The sequence below is a fragment of the Solanum lycopersicum genome, chromosome 6 (genome assembly GCF_036512215.1).
Source record: "Solanum lycopersicum chromosome 6, SLM_r2.1".
Lineage (NCBI taxonomy): Eukaryota > Viridiplantae > Streptophyta > Magnoliopsida > Solanales > Solanaceae > Solanum > Solanum lycopersicum.
Genome location: NC_090805.1, coordinates 40,103,595 through 40,124,785, shown reverse-complemented (window position 1 = coordinate 40,124,785; position 21,191 = coordinate 40,103,595). Strand labels below are relative to the sequence as shown.

The 21,191-nt window shown below is 32.4% G+C and overlaps 1 protein-coding gene across 3 annotated transcripts; it reads right to left on the bottom strand.

Moving 5' to 3' along the window:
• Positions 1-134: 134 nt before the first annotated feature.
• Positions 135-12,752, bottom strand: SEU3 (transcriptional corepressor SEU3). 3 transcript variants are annotated; one of them, XM_004242010.5, is made up of 10 exons: positions 12,384-12,752; positions 10,751-12,000; positions 10,496-10,615; positions 10,202-10,250; positions 9,808-10,025; positions 9,614-9,682; positions 5,606-5,703; positions 4,389-4,482; positions 3,643-3,712; positions 135-1,901 (listed from the first exon to the last, which is right to left on the bottom strand). In XM_004242010.5, the coding sequence occupies exons 2-10, from the start codon at positions 11,753-11,755 to the stop codon at positions 904-906; spliced, it is 2,721 nt and encodes a 906-aa protein (XP_004242058.1). In that variant the 5' UTR covers positions 11,756-12,000; positions 12,384-12,752; the 3' UTR covers positions 135-903. The 3 variants fall into 3 exon arrangements, with proteins under 3 accessions (XP_004242058.1, XP_010322951.1, XP_019069932.1); XM_010324649.4 differs by having other exon boundaries at positions 12,483-12,752; XM_019214387.3 differs by having other exon boundaries at positions 10,751-12,075; positions 12,384-12,706.
• Between the last annotated feature and the right edge of the window lie 8,439 nt (positions 12,753-21,191).

Genomic DNA, 21,191 nt, shown 5'->3' with positions numbered 1-21,191 from the left:
TACATATTGACATTTCTCTTCATGATGACTAGTATATCCTTACAATAGCATCTCTCCCCGCGCAGTTTAACCAGAAAAAAAAAAACACTGCACTCCAGAGAGCCAATAACAAGATACAGATGATGGCAACAAGATTAAAGTCGGACCGCCTCATAATGGTTTTAATTTTTTTTTTTCCAGCAGAAAGCATGGGCAACTGGCTCTTTCTAATTTGTAAAGCGTTTAGAAAAAACATCTCTAGGTCAAAATCAAGCCAGCAATCCTAATCAACAGGTTAATAGAAATACTTCAAACTAAGCCCCTATGAAAATTCCAGTGCTTAAATCAAATTTCTTCAGATATAACTTCATACTAATGAAATTACTTTGATTACCCCAAGTCTCTTTTCCTGTCGAGCCACTCCAGATAAGCCTAACAGAAAGTCGAGTAGGAAGGAGAGGGAAATGATGATTGCACCGACGCCAATTCTAGAAGCTACTGGAAGCTCTACGACAGGACCCCAACTATATACAACCGCATGCTGAGTGGTGGTGGAGATGCAGCACGATGGGGGCAATAGCTCAGCCGATACATAGTTAACAAATGCCTCCACATGGTATAAACAGATTGAATTAGCTGTCTATTAGCCAAGTCATTCCCTGAATGTCCCATTAAAGGAGCAGCTACGACAAACCAGCCAACACCAAGTCAGAATTGCACTCTCGAATGAGATACCATTTCAGCTGTTAAGATGCCACACTATACGTTGTCCTTACCACTCAAAGCAGTACAGAAGGGGCAAGCTTTGAAGCCACTTCTGCTTCAGCAACCATAGCTACTCTCATCATGAGAGGCAAACTTATCAAATGATCTTTGCAACACAAGCGGCAGAACATAAACTAATAATTGCCAACCTGAACCTTTTCAAGGAGAAGTTTTCCAGTCAAACTGCAGGTTGTTAAAACCGTTGACAGCTTCTAGACCACTAAGCAGTTGGTTTCCCAGATCTTGTTGCTGTTGACTCATATTGTGTTCTCTCACCATTGTCATGCCCACTAACCCATTCATGGCTGAAGGGTTATTACCCAATGCAGCACGCATTCCATTAACCATTGCAGCTTGGCCCAGTCCATTGTTCATACTCCCAAATCCAGAACCAATACCCGTATTGTTAGCATTGGCTGTCCCATTCCTAACAAGGCAATTGCTTCCATTGAGAAGGGAATTATTACTTGTTGCCAACATCCCATGTCCATTTTTCATATCATTCCCAATAGTACCATTACCTACCATGCCACCGCCACCGATCTGTGAAGACATCATCATTTCATGTATGATCTTTTGTACAGAACTCTGAGAGTCATTAGCATCCACGTCACTTGAATGGGCTGGTTGCTGCATTGTGATTTTTGGGGAATTTGCAGAGTTCATGTGTTGCACTGATGATAAGCCGCTGTGTACAGCTTGTGGTGGATTGTTGGATGATGATGGTGTTGGAGATTGGAATTGAGAAGAGTTGGGTTGAGACTGAGGCATTGTACTTGAAGAATTAGGGGAAGGCATTTGGACAGCATTTCCTGAGTAGGTACTACTTCCACCATTCACAGGATTTTGTTGCCTGGAGTTCATGGAATTTTGGTGCAGTAATCCAACAACAGTACCACTAGACGAAGTAGCAGGTACTTGGTTCACAGAGTTGTTTACATTCGACATACCATTGCTCAAAGGTAGTGGTGGTACACCAGACTGTGAAGTCGTCTCATGGTTCGAGCTATTGACAGTTTGATGTGTATGTTGTTGCTGCTGCTGCTGCTGCTGTTGTTGTTGCTGCTGCTGCTGCTGCTGCTGATCCTCGGTTGATTGAACTGGACCTTGTACTCCAGCTGAGGAACCATTCCTACGAGGAAACTTAGCCAAGCTCTCTGGAAAATTAAGAGTTGGGCACAATGTGAACAGTAAGAAAAAATGTAATATGTAAACGCCAGAACAGATAATCAATACTAGATGAAAATAAATAAAAAAAGTTGATCATACTCTAGTTGAATATCTACTCCAAATTATCAATTTGGCGCACACAAAAAATGGCCCACTCATATACGCATCACAGGTAGAGAGGATAACACTGGGCCAGACATAAAAATTGACTAATGATAAGTTGAGCTCCCACTCATTTACCCCGGAAATTGAATTTTGGTAGATTACCACTTGAACTTCATTAATTTTAAGGAGACACCTGACCACTTGACCAGTCTCCTGGGGCTTAAATACCACAGCGAACTCCAGAGCACAAGGAGGTAGCACTAAGATATAAAACACAAAATCCTCATTATCGAAAAAGACTTAACACCAAATCCAGAACGCCACTAGGAATAGTGAAATATTTCGGGACAAAAGAGGGAATTGATAAGAAATTCAGGGGGAAACTATGCTACTGGATCAATGAGCATCAGCGAGTTAACGATACATTATCTTCAACACGAAAGTCAGCCTTAGTTTGCAAGAGTTGAGAGTCCTACTCTTTAGTCCCCCATATTCATGCATATTGCGTGGCTCTAATTATTACATGACAGTTATATTACCAACAAAATTGACCAACGATGCAGCGGAATCTGCTTTGTCTCATTGATTCCCTACTCAGACAAGATGGTTTCTATTTTCTGTCCACGAAGCAATTTCATTGTATGAGCAAAATTTACTTCAAAAGGCAATTTTCTTTCTTTTGCCCCCCTCCCCCCTCCACAATCCCAATTTGCTCTCTTCTTTCTTTTTCATTGACTAAGAAATCCGTTGTTTCAGCTTAGAAACTCAGGATAATGATCCTAATGCTCTCTATACAAGTGTCATTCCCTACTTATTAAAAGAAATGTAAGAATAGGAATAGGTTTATACAACCAAATTAAAATACGAAGAGGAATGGCAATAGAAATAGTACCCTACTTTGGTAAAGGAAATAGTATCCTACTTTGGTAAAGGTATTGTAGTGTGTATAAATAGGGTCTTCTATGTAATAACAATAATACTGTAGATACACAATTTCAATAATACTCCTCCAATACTTCCTCATAAGAAGATAATGGGCCTGATTCTCTACACTTCACCTAGAACCAAACTTGGAGCAACAACAGCCTAGCACACATCATGTGATCTACCACCTTTCCCATTGAACCAAACTCCTGGGACACCTTGAAATAACAATCTGATGCCTCTTTGTGACATATATTCTTATCTACACAACACTAGCGCGATAGAGTCTAGAAAAACATACAATTCTTATAAACCTATGTAGACTTGAGGAAAATAGGACATGGCAGAAGGAAAGAAAACCTTACAGAGAAAATATCAATTAGTTGGCAATATGCCATGTTAATAGGTTTCTTTAGTTCTGCTATTTCCTTTTCCTTGAGCCGAGGGTATATTGGAAACAGCCTCTCCACATCCAAGGTAAGGGGGTTGAGATCTGTGTTAGCTCTATCCTACCCAGATCCCACATGTGAAATTACACTAAGCATTTTGGTGTCGTTGTATGCAACACTAACTGTCTAACTCACATGAAAACAACCCATCTATCCTCCTATTTTAATGAGTCATAGGTTTGTCACAAGGTCAGGAAATTTGAAGTATGACGCAAGGAACTAATAGAAAGGTTAAGTACGTTGAACTTACCCATGGGTCCGGTCCCCGTCTCCCTGCTATAGTCAATCAAATCTTTCATGCTATTAACCACCTCTGATATCTGCATCCACCAAGAACACAACACATCCATAATTAATCACACGAGTAAAACATCATTTGACCAGATGTTATCACAAAAGCAACTTTATATTTGGTTTCAAAATTAATGATTATAAAACATTTGAGAAAAAATAAACTGAATTACAGAAAACTAAAACCAAAAAACACTGAGTTCCTGCTAGAACAAGCATTTTTCAAATGAAGTCAATTTCTGAAGGAAAGACAATAATTACCAACAGTAGGAAAACATTATACCACATATTTGTATGCAAGAGAAAAGCTGGAGCATTATACATGAGTTAATTACACATTATAATTAAAAGGAATTTTCAAATCCACAACATTAACAACCATCTCAAACCTTCTGACTGTTAAAAGAATTGAATTTGTCTCTGTTATCAAATCTGCTCTGAAAACAGCAGGATGACATATGGAAAGAAATGACCTGAAGACAAGTCGACAGAACTGATTGACTTTTGAATCAGACATAAAAAAAGAGATGCATAACCTAGCCGAGACACTTTATAACCAACTATTACAGTAGCTAAAATTCTAACAATCACATTTAGTGACTCAACAGATACACGAGGACTATTTGCACTACTAAAACGAAAACCTACATAACGGACAGATAAGGGGGGAAAGAGGAGCTCTCTATATCAAAACAAGGTACATACCTGTAGGCATCTCACATATCTCTTTGTATATCCTAAATCATTTACTAACGGAACTTCCAAAGCTTTTGCAAGCTGACGAGCTGAAGCGACAAACCTGAAGCACAATTAGAAGTCAAAATTACAACATAACCCATACATCTAAACTAAAGAAAGGAACACATGATGATAGCAGATACACAATCTTAATAAAATTTTGAGAATCAAGGAATCTCTAAACATAACTTCACACTGAATGCTTACATGGATAACTTCTGACTTTTTCAAAGGGCATGCATATCTTAGCATACCCTCGCCCCACAACATCAAATCACTACCCACAGATCCTGAGATTGATGTTATTCCATGGGAAGAAGATTTATTCCTTTCCCATTTGGTAGGTCCAGACACAAGATGACACCCTAGCTCCTAGCCTCCTACCACCTCCCATATGTCACCATAACAGTGACTGCACTAGAATTTAAATCAACATTCATGCAGGTCACAGTCAAGATCCTCAACCCACACCCCAAAACCATGACACTACAAAAAAAGTATCAAAAGAAATAAGACAGCCATGCAGCTAAACATACCATTGTGGTAAAATATTTATCAACTAGACATACATAATAATGTTTAAAGAGTTTTGAGTTTCTAAGGTTCAACAGTATGACAAATTGACCATACTCCATTATACCAAATTCTCAGCTGCCTCATCCAATAAAGGTAGACAAGAAAATATGTACCCGATGGATCACTATATCAGATGACAGTAAGTTTCAGTCTTAAAAAAATTATTGGATTGCCAAAAGCTTACTAGAGCAACTCATTGGTAGAGCATCTTACCTTAGCATGGAGAGGCTAACCTAAGCTAAGAAAGAGCAGGCAACAGCACCAGTAAAGACCATAAAAGCTCAATGCCAAAAACAAAGCTGTATAAAATATGAATTACACATAAATCCTATCTCATCATCACTGCCCACTAATGACAGCGATCTAATATTTGACCCTGGCTTACCTCTTAATAAAGAGAGTTAGATATTCAAAATTCAAAATAGAAATTGCTAGGCAACAACTACCATTAAACAAAGTTAGCCTATTGCAGACCTCTTGGAGAAGAGGCCAGAGGGTTAGATATGCTAAATAGAAATTATAAGGCAACAAAACAATCAAACAAAGTTATGGAACATTCCCAACCCAATACTTGGAATCAACACCTTAACGTAAGCATCTGGACTTACATATTGCAATTATTCTGCAACTCAGAAACAGACGCACTAGATGATGCATTTTGGGTGGCGGCCTGGTACTTTTGAGCTGCAGCACCAAGTTGATTAACCTGTACAGCATATCAAAACAATAATAGGCAAATCAGAAATCATTCTATAGCCCCTACCTCATATGCAACATCAACACTCAAAGTTAAAACGACATCCAGCTAACATAAAAATTATATGCTAAAACAACCAGATGCCACAGAAGTACGATCACATACAATAAAAATTGAGAACTGCTTCAAAGAGACATCCTGGAGTAGAAAACCTGATCCACTCACCGTAGGTGTCATCAAAAGCGCAAAAAAGCTCCAAGATTCACTAGGCTTTGAGCACAAATAAAGTGTAGACTTTATTGAGAAAAGCGTAAATGGAGAAAACACACACACACACGTACATACATACATACATACATACATACATACATACATATACATACATACATACATACATATATATATATATATAGTGCAAGACTAATAATTATTAACATGAAAATAAAAAAATATATATGGACAAGGAAATTTATTGCTTTTAGGATAAAATAAAATAACAATTGTTTAGAGTCGCCTCTTCATTAAATGCTCATTCACAAGGAAAAGCGGGTCTTAGAGCCTTAATGACGAGACTGAGGGCACATTAAGCAGGGTGAAGCGTTCAACACGTTTTGAGTCTTGCTTGGGGATTAAGCATGCTTTGATAACATTGCTCATTGTGCACAAGATCTCTTAAAAATATTGTACTAACGGAGTAAAACGAGAGATTTATACACAATGTATACAAGTATCAATTTCATTTATGTGTACACACACATGCGCACACTTGTATACAAATTCTTCAATGGACCTAATGCGTGTAGCAAAACATGATAAATAGCATGACAAACCTACAGTTATGTTGCTCGGACTCTTCAAAAATGTCAGTGGGTGCGTGTCGGATTCTCCAAAAGTAGCATATTTTTGGAGATCAGGCACGAGTGCGGCATCTACATTGAAGAGTCCGCGCAACTTAAACTTATGAAACAAAATCCAACTGATCTATTAAGAAAGCATGCTTAGTTAGATGTCACTTCCTAATCAAACGCTAAACTTGTTAAGTGGCCACATAGAGAAACCGTTTGACCAAGTTGCTGAAAATTGTTTATTTTGAGAAGCATTTTCTCTAAAATTGTTCACCGAAAAAGTACTTCGGGAGAAACGTAATGTGTTTGGCAAGTTCTTTTTGATATTTGATAAGCAAATTGTGTTAGGCTAATCTTTCTAACAAAAAAGATTTTGAATGTCAAATTGTGAAAAAGGCAGGTATTAATGCACGTTATAATTAAGATTATTCTATAGAGAAATATTATTTTAAAATGAATCAACAACTGTAGACTTTGACAAAGTTTGTACTGTTATTTAGTTAAAATTAAAATACATATTAAAATTTTCAATATATGGTACATATAAATAAATCAACGAAAATATAATATACTAGTATAATATTAACATGATGATTTGAATATACTAAGAAACATTAAACAATATATATTAAAAAATTAACCTCAAATTAAATAACCATATATGGAGTATTTACCACAAAATAAGTAAAATCATTCCCACAACGAAATAAAAGACAAAAGAACCTCCTACATGAAATGCATGGATACTAATATTAAGAGTCAAAGGAAATGAGAGAATTCTAAAGCTAGTCATTATTTTCTTCTATTTTTAAAAGAAAAGGAAATGGTTGTTCTATAATAAAAATGGAATAACTTGATAAGGAGTTATGCATGATAAATATGTATTTATGGTAGGGAAATTTTTTGTTTGGAAAAAAAAATTCTACTTCCACCTTTTTCAAGAAGCAGATTTTTTAATTTCTTTCCAATAGCAAAAAAACTGATTTTGCTGCTACTCAAAAACAGTTCTACATATTGGCCGAACACTTCAAATTTTGAAATAAGTGCGCTTTTGGCCTCCAAGAAACTGGCCCAAACAGGTACTTCATTTAAGTAACTCATAATACAAAGATGATACTTAAAGCATGAATCCTTTACTTGGTTACTCGAAAATGAGCTTTTATTGTATGCATTTATCAGATCCTAGTTCACTATACGCACACTTCCACAGGAAAAAGAAAAACTAAAAAACTGAAGACAGTGCAGCTCTAAGTGAAAATTAATGAGTTTTGTGTTTACTGGTTCCAATATAGCTTTTGTTTTTCTTTTCCTCCTTTTAAATATAAGTTGTAGCAAATCTGGCACCAAAAGTAGCTTACCCCGTACTTACTGCACATAGAAAAACCGAGGAATCTAACACCGAAGAACAGGAACTTAATACTATAGCATATTTAATTAAATGTCTTGTGGAAAACCAGATGTTAATATTATTAGATAGCAAACATAAAATTTCTTTCCACTGACAGCAAACATAGAATTATTAAGTAAATCCTCATACAACGAACACATTTAAAGCTTACTTCAGTCCATGTTTCTAATTTTCTATACATTGTCAATTGAAGTTAAATTTCTAACATTTGTATTCTTTTTTGTAGCACACTTTTATCATATAGTAGTAGTTCACTATAATACAGGCATAAAGGCAAAGACAAAAAGATAACAAAATCTGAACTTTATGAAATGAACTCGAGGTTTACTAGCTTAGATCTAGCTTTCATTTGTGTTTTGATTTTTTTGATCGAGTTGTGTCAAATTTGACGCACCAAGATCCATCAACCGGCACTACTTTATTTACAATCCTACTGAGAGAATATTTGATTCTAAATTTTATCAGCGGAAAGGTCTTCTTGATATTAGGCATTTGAAGCCACTTGTGATTGAAAAATATACCAAGGAATAGATAGAACCGCAAGTGATCATATTAACAGCACAACAATTTGACTCCTTTTTCAAATTCCTCAATTTCCATTTTCAAGTCGGAGCTTATTTAAATTATACTTTGTTATCCTGTGCTAATACAAATTTTCTTATAACTAGCACAACTTAAGAGCATCAAACACCTGTTCCATGGACCACAGAGCATCAAGATCACACAATAAAACAGTTCTGAATTTTTATCCATCACATCTTAACTATCCTGCGACCAGAACATATCCAAAACCAGAGGCCTTAACCAGGGTTAGAACTTCTACCCAACGTGAAACCAGTTCGAACTACCAAAAACAAATTTCAAGAATGCAATACAATCCACCAAATACTTCAAAAAACAATATTGAATCCAAACACAATCCAGCCATGCAAAAGTTTTCAAAAACATTTTCTAGAGACAGATTCGCTCCAAACTGAAATAAAAAACAAATAGAAATGCCATACAATTACAAGCAGTCAATTCTTTCCATTAGTTAACAGAAATTGCAACCACAAACAACTAATTGGAGCTTGATTCATCTAAAAAGCAGTTTAGAGCTGTCTGTCTAGCGGCCCTTACCGCTCCAATATCATGAGATGAGGATAGAGTATAAGAAGCTTCTAAACCGTTCTGCATTGCTAAGAAGAAGAAACAGGTAAACTAAAAAAGAACAAAAATGCAACTGGAATCTTGTACTGCCGTGTATAATGAGCTTATACCAACTGACAAAAAAAAAGGAAATAGTGACCATACAAATAATAAAAGCCATATTCCACAAATTCTTAAAGAAATAGGAAACATACTCATAGAACCACACTCTCATCCAATTACATAAATAATGTCGATAATAAAGATCAATCGCACTGAATTAGCACACAGTTCCAGGTCAATGAAATGAAAAGGCTTCTGACATAGCAGATGTGGCAAGAAATTAGATTGAAGTTCTTTACTTCTCAAATAGAGTTTAAAGCATCTTCAAAAAATTTTGAAGAAAAAGATCAACAGACCTTTTTTTACCTATATTTAAACCTACGCCACCTAAAAGTTTGCTATCAGTGAATACAAGTGAATGATTCAAATCACAGTTGCATTGGTGGAATGGTAGTTGAAAGGTAAAATTGTTAACCTGAGGTATCAACAATCTTCTAGGGATAAGCTCCTCATGACGTCGTGCACAAAATTCCCAAGAAACTATCTGCCAAGTAGATAAGAAGAAGTACAGATCAAACAAATTATAAAATTAATATGCACCATGCTAGGTCTCAACTGTCCATGAGTTAGCACTTCACTGAATATAAAACTATCAGCTTTTCATTTAACCTTCAAATCAGGTTGTGAAAACACTAGTCGAAGCTGACCATCACGGACAACACGAAGTTGCTCAAAGACACTCTCCTGAATTGCTTTTGCGTAATCTAGGACTATTTGCCCAGATGAATTCTGATATTCACGGGGCATATCGACATAGAGAAGTTCTTCCAAAGTTCCACTTTCATACTTGATCTTGAAAAGCCTGGGCAAAACCTCGGCAGTCGCTTCTGAGAAAAAAATGAGTTGAGACTTGTCAGGTGCTGAAACAGAATTATCAGCTGAGAGGAAAACCGAATTAATAAAGATGAATTAACTTAAGAAAAGGTTTGTTAAGTCACAAAGTTTGTTAAGTGCTTCTCGGAACAAAAAATGATTCAAGAGCTTGATGCTGCAAAGAACATACCGAACCCACGGCCTGGCTTGCGGCTGCATATTTCGCAGTGCCACACATCCTGCAAATTACACAGTATTAATCAAAGATATTAAATGCATTTGCTAACAGTTTTTCTACAGCTAATCGGCAGCATTTATAGAACGAGCTATAAAAGGAGTCTCTGTGATGAAAATATATCTATGCTGTAATAGAATACGAAACTTGTACCGTGAAAGTGTTATTACAACTCAATTTTAATCTGATGGGAGAACAGACAACATTACAAAAACAAAAATGTAAATAACTTCCACATAAGCAGTGAACCTGAGGAAAAACTCCAGTAGTCTGCCGACCACTTCCATACATAGATACACACCATTTTTTCTTGGCATTGGGAGCGAAATACTCAGCAACAAATTTCCTCCAGAACTCAATGTTATTGTCCTATAAAGAAGGTAGAGCAATTTGTTAGGGAAAAAAATTGATATAAAACCTACTTTTTCATTATCTGGGCAGGCTGTGGGGTAGGGTGCAGTGCATAGATGACACACAATGGTATAATTGACCCATTCTTCTTACTTCAGGTCTATGTTGCTGCTGATACATATAATGAGTCAGACGACGGGCACACATCCCGGGCTCATATACTGGCTTTACAGGAGGTCTGACAGCAAGATTCTGTGGTTGAAATTGTTGTTGTAATGGGTTTCGTTGTTGAGGAGCAGTCTTCAAGAGTTGATGATGATGCTGGAACTGCATTAACCTCTGCTGATGCAAAAGCTGTGCTGCAGCAGCAGCTTGAGGGGACTGCCTAGACATCTGAAGAAATTGCTGCTGCTGTTGTTGATGTAGAAATAAAGATGGGTCAGATTGTTGTTGTTCTACTTTGACAGGTGCAAGACCTCTCATACTTTGAATCTGTTGCGGTTCCATTTTTACAGGTGCCAAGTTTCTCAGAGCTTGCAATTGCTGCGGTGTTTGATCATTCGTCACCTGTGTCTCCATTTTGACAGGTGCCAAACTTCCTAGTCCGCCACGCATGGATTGAAATTGATGCTGCTGTTGCTGTGCTTGGGAATTGATAGGGGAAGGAAACTGCTGCAACTGTTGATTATGTTGAAAATTCTGGGAATCAAGCTGTTGGGATCGTTGTTGGTCAGTCAACATGTGATTACCGGCGGGGTTAGGAAACTGCTGTCCTTGAACTCGACTGCTATCAGGATTTGTCACCATGGCTGATGACATAAATGACGTTGAAGGAGCGCTAAAACCCATCCCATTTCCTACACCAGAAAGTGGGTCACTCTCAGCCCCATTATCAACAGGACCACGCTGAGAACTTCCTGGTCCAGCCAGCCCAGTGTTAGGACCTCCATTTGCAAAGGACTGATGTGAAACATTGGAAGCATTCCCTAGCATATGCATGTTACCAAACATCGTCCGAGGAGAAACCATAGAAGGGAAACCACCAGGTGAAGGCATGGAGCCCCCTTGACCACCCATTACACCAGAATTTGATCGCAATAATGAAGCCGGTACTGACTGGGAACCTCCAATTGGATTAGGAGGTCCTGTTGGAACCATTTTTTACCAAGAAGTACACAATCTACTAACACTTGATCAAATATAGAAACTTTCTTAAAGATGGCATAAAAGCCTCAAGTGAGTAGAGAAAACTCATAAAAAAATGGCATCAAATCCCCCACTAAGCTGAAGAAACTTCAATTGCTCCGAAGAAAGCACTAGGCAGAGAACCAAGCAAAACCAATAAGGTCATTCAATTTCAGACTTCTTTCCGCTCAAGTAAATTTCTTTTGCTGCATCATCCACTGCAAGAGTTGTTCAATTTTGTGTCAATTTTTCCCTCCTTCCCGAGAAAGATAGCTTAACCCTAGCCAACCTTACTACAAATCATCTAATCAGAATGTTGTGCACACAAAACCCCAAATCTCAACAGTTTTAAAGACAGAAGTCAAACTTCACCCTTAAAAAACACAAATTCAAAAAAAGCAACAGATAGAGAATATTACCCAAAAGCACCAAAATTTTCAAACTCAGAAAAATAAAAGAAGCTGCAGTAATTGAACAAAAAAAAAAGCAAAAAAAAACTCATACAACCCTATGAACACTTGATCAAACCCTAAATAGTGGATCCAAAGCTCAAAATGAACACCTGTATCCAGGTTTAGAATAGAAAGCAAAGAAGACTTACCCAGAAGACAATTTCAACACCGACCCACCGAAGATTGAGTAGATTCCTTACACGGAACTAGAAGCACCAAAAAAAAAAAAACACAAATTTTAGCTTCACCTTTTTTTGAACTTCACTGCTCTTCCATCCAGTAGATAGATTCAGCTTCTTAGCTGTATAGTAGTAATTCTTTTTTGGTAGAGAGAGAAAGTTGAGGAGAGAGAAAGTATGTTTACGGACGTCAAAGTTGTATTCAATTGGATTGAATTTTCTTCTTCATTCCTTCTTTTGTTTCTCTCAATCAAAATCAAAACGAAGTCAAATCCTCTTCTCTTTTTCACGCTTTGCGTAGGGATAGGGGGAGGGGTTGATTTACACATGTATGTGGATGGATAGATGGTGATGGATATTTTATGTTATATACATCCCTTTTCTAATTGTCACTTGTTATTGACAATATTTACAGAGTACCCTCGAGGTATTTATTTGTTAAAACCCCAATAAAAGAAACACTTGTTTGAAATGGGATAAATATTATGGAAAAATAATAATATATATAATAATAAATAAAAGTATTTCGCTCTACTTTATTTCTTTTATTTTTGATATTTCATTATTTTGCTTTTTCTAATACTCCAAACTCTATAAGATAAAATAACTATAATAATATATTGAGAAAGAAAATTTACAAAATTATCTACAGCGCAATAATTTGTATGGTATATTTTTCACGTTCATAGGAGTGCGTTTATGTTTTTCTACTTTACGCATATGATTCTTTTGGATATTTCTAATAATATCCATCCTTCTTCCTATTTTGGCATTTTTCATTTTTGAAGTGTTAGCCCCGATTAGCAAAGGGCCGGAGAAACTTTCTACTTATGAGTCAGGTATAGAATCAATGGGCGATGCTTGGTTACTGTTTCAAATGCGTTATTATATGTTTGCTCTAGTTTTTGTTGTTTGATGTTGAAACGATTTTTTCTAATCCGTGAATAATGAATTTTATTAGGCCTTACCGATCATTATGGTCATATAAATTCGTTATATGAAATATAGTAATAAAATATAGGTACTAATAAAAGAAATTATTAGTTTATCGTATAAATTCATTCACATAATACTCTAAAAAATCACATGTTATTTTAATCACTTCTTTTTCTTTTCATGCTTAATTTAATCAATTGATAGAAGTAAATTAATAGAATTTAAATACTTTTTTGGAAAACTCACATAACTAAAACCAGTAAGATAAATATCTCAATTCTCAAGAAATCATTCAATATAAAAAATTATATAGAAAAAATATTTCACTTATTTCATATAAATCAAATTATTTAACTTAAAAGAATTTTTTTCTTTTTTATAAAATTACTCAATTAAATATGTCATAAAAAACATGACATATCAAAACAAATGATCTTCTTATGTTAAATTCATTCCATACTAACACAAAAAACATATATATAGTGATTGAAATATTTTAAATGTAAAATACGGTGATAAAGTGTATATGCATCATAGGCAGTTTATAATCGATATAATACGTCCAACTAAATTCAAACTCTTTTGGACGTATCTCATATATATAAAAAAAATTATGTAATTATAAATATATTTACTATTATATGATAAATTTATAATATCGTAAAAATTATATTATATTTTATCTTTTTATTTTACACTTGTATTAAGAAATAAAGTTATCCTTCTATTTTTATTTAATTTTTTTGAAATTTAAGTTTTCAATTAATAAATATAAATTAAATTATTTTAATTAATTAATGAACATGAATAATTTATTTAGCTCTTTTAAATTGATCAAATATATATTTTTAATAATAATAACTCATAAAAATAAAAAAATTATAAAATAATAAATATTATGAATCAATTATTTATAAAAAGAAAATGATATATAAAATAAGGGAGAAAGCAATAAAATGAGTAATTTGTAACCATACAATTTGTAGAGTTTGAGAATGTTTCACTTTCTAGTAAACACACCCAAATGAAATATATAGAGGGTATTTCCGTCAATAAAATGAAAGCAAAAGGCGAAAAACCATGCGCGCCAATTTTGATGACACGTGTCGTCGAATGTGTGATAAGCAATTAACAACTTCAATACAGCGGCTGAACAATGGGAATGATAACGTCACATGTAGTTCACGGAAAATTAATGTGAAGTCTACAGGTGTCAAAATATGAAGGAGGGTAGCATATATATTTTCATGCTACTACGAGTAGCGTTAGCATCTTCGGGAAAATCATTTGTAATGATGAATAATGCCCACACATTACATCTAGGGATCTCGAAACTGCTTTCGAAATTCCATTATTACCCTTTTGTTTCAATGGCACACCTATTTTGCCTTTTTTACTAAATTAGGTATGTGAGTAGTGACGTCAATATGATGTTATTATATATATTAGTCTCTTCATTTAAAAAAGAAATAATTTTGTTTGACTTAAAATGAAAATTAATAAAATAAAGAATAATTTTTTAATTTTGTGATTCTAAATTAAATTTATGTCAAATATTTCAAAATATCCTTTAATCTAGTGTCTTTAAACATGTCATTCGGAAAGTTAAAGTTAAAATATTGTGAAAGAAAAAAAGTTCATTATTTTTGTAAAAAATTAAAAAGTAAATAAGAAAACGAAGAAAGTATATTAATTTAACACATGTAATATTTCTATTAATTTATTTATTTTATAAATTGGAGCTAAGTTATATGAAATGGCAAGACCAGCAAAGTAGTACCTACAATCACAATATAACCAGGAGTGAAGCTACGTCTTAAATGGGTTCAAATAAATTAATTAGCTTTTGCGTAGATTTTATATACGTATTAAAAATTATGTATAAATATATGTAAACAGTGTGCGCAAAATCATACCAAACAAAGGTGAATGGCGCAGTGGCAACAGACAAGCGCGTGAGCAGCCCAAATGTATTTGGACAGGGTTTTGATTCCCCTCGGCAACTATTTAATTTTTTTAATTCGAATTTTTTCATTTTCAATTAAAAAATGTGCTTTGTGCTTACCTTTTACTTTCCTTTAATTTAATATTTTCTATATAGATTTTTTAGTTTTTTTTTAAACTATAAAACGGAAAATTAATAATTAAAAAAAATAGTGTCATACTCCAAAAAAACATCTGACTATTAACTTCAAGATAATTATAAGTAACAAAATATAATGTTATACTCTAAAACATCAAATTACTGTAGATTTCTTTTGAAATATTTAATAAAATGTTCAAATCGTAAAATTTAATTTTAGGATTCAATTTTTCACTGCCTATTTCATTGCTATAACTTGTTGTTAAAGTGCAGAACTTTGCCCGAGTAAGTACTATTTACTTCTCAATTCCTTCTCAACTCTCCCTTTTCTCTCTTTTTTTTTAATTTATCTTTACATTATATAAAAGTTTATTCAAATATCTAATTTTTAATCTTTAATTTAAGGGTTGTTCTACGTATTAATAATTTATTATATTTATTAAGTTATTGTTTGTTTCACGGAAATTCAACTTTTAAGCAAGAGTGCCTCAATGGTGAAGCAAGTAAAACTTTCCCTTTAGGTTCAAAAATATTAATGATGAATCTAATAATTTTAATTTTACTTAAAATAATATTTGAGATTATAGAAAAAACGTTTAAATTTTTTACTAAAATATAGCATTTATCTACCTTTTATCAAATAATATTTTGAAACTTTGAAATAAATAATTCAAATCTTTATATTAATAAATAAAATATTTGAAAGTGTACCAAATAATGCATTATCTATGTTTCAAAACATAACAACTTGTGGAGTGCAATTGTAATGATATATTAATGTTTGTGGTTATATATATATATATATATATATATATATATATATATATATATAAGAATTGTTATATTAGACTAAAATTTAAAATCCACAAACATCAAATCTTAGCTTGTTTCTGAATATAACCACACACTATATGGATATAAAACATTTTGTGGAAAATAAATGAAAAATAAATAAATATGGAATTAAGAGGTTTTGAGTTCGAGCTTTTTAAGTAAAAAATCATTTTTGTTTGGAAATATTTCTTGGGTATGGAATCGTTTAGTTACATTTTTCTTGCTCTATGATAGAACTTGTTTAACTAAGGATGAGAAATTATAATAATTTTAGAAAATAAAATATAAAATTATTTTATTTTGTAATTGATTAGAAGTAAAACGACGAGAGTACTTTTATTTTTTGTTTACGTTCTCTCTTGTTTTTTGTACTTTTTTTGTTCTACTTTTTCGTAATGATGATGAAGATACAAAATTTTGGTGGGTATATCGTATATAAATAAAAGGTCTTTACGCTTTTAAAAATAATTTTCGTATTTAAAATTACACTATAAAAAATAAATTTTAAAAGTTTAACAATGTAGAATATATTTTTAAAAAGTTAATATTTGACTTTCCATATACCATTTTTAATTCATATATTGTAGTATTATTATTATGTTTTCTTTATTCATATCAATAGGAGACGAACGTTATGTATACAGAAACACATTCTAATTCTAACTTTGATAGATACCATTTGACAATTAACAATTTAGCTGATATGGATTGAAGATTCTATGATCAGATAAGATATCAATTGTTTTTTTCTTACTTATTTAATTTGCTGTGATTATTTATCTATATCACCTCACATTATTTAAATAGTAATTTCTTTATTTTAAAAAAACAATTTAGTTTGATTTGAAATCGAATTTAAGAATAAAAAGAAGATTTTTTAATTTTGTGGTCTAAATTAAAGTTATGTCAACTGTATCAAAATGTCCTTTAATATTGTGATTTTAAACATGTCATGTGAAAAATTAAAGTTAAAGTGTTGCCAAAAAAAGAAAGAGTTCATTCTTTTTTAAACAGACTAAAAAAGAAATATGATAATTCTTTTTAAACGGATAGAGTAATAACTCGTGTATATAATCTCATACTCCCTCCATTTTTAATTATTTGTTCATTTTTAAATGACAGTCGCACACCTATTAAGAAAATAATGATTGATATAGTAAATTTATCATTCTACGTCGATAATTTATGAAGTAAATATATATTTAAAAAAACTAAAGAGTTTGAAGAAGTTTTACACGTTTTAAAGTAATTAATTGAAGGTATAATAGGTTTAAAAAATTGTTCTTTTTAAATCTGTCAAAACTGACAAGTATTTAGGGACAACTAAAAAAAAGAAGGGCAACTTTCACATATAGCAAACAAAAAATTCATATTTGTATGCTATAGCAAACTTTGCATAATTGCGCTCCATAGTAAACATAAAACTGTATAATTTGTTATACATATACAATTGTATAATTCGCTAGCCTATTTCGCTGCAATTGTATAATTTGTTTTGCATACAGTTGAATCGAATTAAAATGTATGTATATTGCATAATTATAAGTGTATAGAAAGAATATATATGTTTTTCTCGCTTTATACAAAAACAGAAACACAATATATATACTTTTGTTGTATAAAGCTAGAGAAAATTGTATTTACTGCAATTGTATAATTCGCAGTTGTAAAATTCGCTGGCCTTTTTCTCTGCAATATTTGAAGTAAAATGTTTGTAAATTGCATATTTAAGTGTATAACACGAAGATATACATTTTTGCATGTGTATATACAATTTTCTCTCGCTTTATACAAAACAGAAACAGAATTATACACTTCTGTGTATAATGCGAGAGAGGCGAGCGAGAATGGAGAGTGGCGAACGAGATTTTTGGGAGAGAGACGCTGGCAAATTTTAGCTAATGTTTGCTATGAGGCACAATTAAATCAAACCCTAACTATTCCATTTAATTTAGGTTATTAGTTTACTATTATATATAATTTTCCCAAAAAAGAATAAATAAATAATTAGAGATAAATGACGTATTTACTAAATGGGACAATGACAACTATAACTTACAAATTATTGATTTGATCAAATTTAATAATTTTAACAAAATATCAATTTTTCCTCTGGTAATAATTTAATTTACAAGTGTAGTGAACTGGTTAGTGGTGTAAACGTATATAAAAATTGAAGTGTGGATATAGTAGGCTGCCATATATATAGCTGTAAAATAATGTGGCATGTGAAACAAGCCAACCTGGAGAAGAACAAAACAGATGGATATTAGTTTCCTGACCGTAGGCCATAACTCTCTCTTCTTTATTATTTTGGCACAAAATTAATCATGATTTATACAATTCTCTAATTAGCGCTGGCGTATGCAAAAACTTCATAAAGGGTGATCAAATTTTAAATAATGAAATCTACAGTGATTTAATCGTGTTTTTCCTGCATACTTTTGTAAACGATCATCATTGAGTTACTGCTCACCTTATATTAACATCGTTTATATCATAATATAAAATAAAATTTAACTGATATATGATATAATTTTTCAAATAAAAAGTGTCCGACTTAACCCCTACTCATATGTCAACAAATATCTCTTCGTTTTCTTTATCTTGATACAATTAGCAACCAAAATATCCTGCAGCAAATTTGACGATTTGTTGTATTCTAATTTGAAACAATTAAGTTAAACATCTCATTGATTTATTTGAATCATATAATAACTACTACTAATATATATTATTATATATCCAAAAAATAAATAAAAAATTACATGAAACAATAAATAATGTGGGGTGGCAAATTAGTCTTTTTCTTGGAGGGTAAAGCTGTCTCTAGAATACACTAGGAGAAAGCTTCGTCCTAAAATTTGCCAACTGAACTACAATTTGGATCCTCCTACTTAACAATTTGCCAACTGAACTACAATTTGGATCTTCCTACTTAACAATTTGCCAACTGAACTCCTAAAATCATCAAAACACAATACTTTAAACTCCTTTAACAATTAATCAAACCATTCTCCTCCGCTTCATTCTCTCCTTCATCCAATTTCTTCTTAGCACACTTTTTTTTCTCACTCTAACCACTTAAACCTAAAAGTTTTTAGATTTTAGTTTTTTCATCTAAAAGTTTTGAGATATTATTTGGTTTATTTTGGCTTAAAAAAAGAGATTTTAAGTATGGACTAACACGAAGGATAACGATGGATATTGAAAAATTAAACTCTATTGATAAGCTAGAGAAAGCTTAAAAAATAATAAATGGGTCTTGTGAATTTGATTCAAAATTGTGACTCAGATGAGTTTGATTTGTGGTGATGAACTTTGTATTTGAATTTTCAAGTCAAATTGGAATTTTTTTTATCTATTTGACATGAATTTAGTATTCGATTCGAAATAAATATGAAGAACATGTTTATTGTGAATTATTATTTTTTTTTAAAAAAATTGCTTATCTAAAATTTCCATAAATTACAAAATGGCCTAATTGATTTTTTTTTTAATTTTTAATATGTAATTTCGTACATGTCACTAAATATGACATGAAATTCTAGGTGTAAGCAATTTTACTTCACACACTCATTTGACGAAAAAAAGTTTAAAATATTACGTTCTATAAATTTAGAAGTTTAATTGGTAAATTAATAAGTAGAATGGTCTAACTTACAAACAGAGAGTATAGAGGTCTTTTAGATCATTCCGTCTAATATAAAACAAAGTGAGAAGTGACAATTAATATGAGAATAATTATTGGGAAAAGGAATAGATTCCCCCATAAATTTGTCCGAAAAAATTATATACACACTTAAATTATCATGGTGACTTATTACATACCTTAACTATTTAAAAGTGAATTTATTACCACTCTGAGACGTGTAACACTAATCTCACATTATGTGGTATATACACTCGCTATCACATAAGCGTTACGTCAACGTCATGTCATAAATTATTATTATTTTATTTGTTTTCTTTATTAATTAACTTTTCTTTTATAAATTATATTCTACCCTAATTAATCACAAATTAATTATTTTAATTCTTTAATAATTATATCTTCTTCATCACTAACTCCCACCCATTGCCATCCAACACCAAATATCACCACCACCATTATCAATATCGATTTTTTCTTCTTCACCACCTTCAATTATCTATTTTAATTTTTGCCACCCGCCACCATCACCACCAATCCATAAAGTTGCTATCACCAAATCCAAAAATTGATTAACAAATCAAATTTTCTTTAACAAAATAAAAAAAAATCAAAAAAGATAAACAATCAATCAAAATTTTTCTAGATAAAATACAATTATTCAATAACAAATCTATGGGAATAACTTGATTGTGAATCAATAAAAAATTATGCTTTTAAATTATGATAATAAAAAAATGGCTAAATACATAAATAGATCCCTAAACTTGTTAGGTTTTTTCCCTCGGGTACCTCAACTATGTCATTTTTCTATTGAATCATTGAACCACCCGTAATTTGTTTCTTTAAAATACTGTTTGTTGATTTTGATCGGCTTTTTTATTGTAAATGCCTTTAATTGTGTTCGAATTGTAGTAATTTTAATTGAAGGAATGAAGACAAATCGTGTTAGTCTCATTTGTTTCCTAATGTGTTCAAATGACTTAAGTAAAACACAATTATTCTCGAACATTTTCACAATCAATTGGACTAATGAGTTGTGGAACAACATACCCCTCATAAATCTAGTTCCACATCAGACAATGGTATTTGTTTAAAGGGAACAAATTATGGGGATTTAATGATTCAACAGGAAAATGACGTAGTTAAAGTACCTGAGGGAAAAACCCAACAAGTTTAGGGATCTGCTTATGTATTTGGCCTAAAAAAATTGTGATAAAAATAAAGAATGAGAAAGAAGAAGACAATGGGTGGGGTGTGAAGAGGTGTGAGG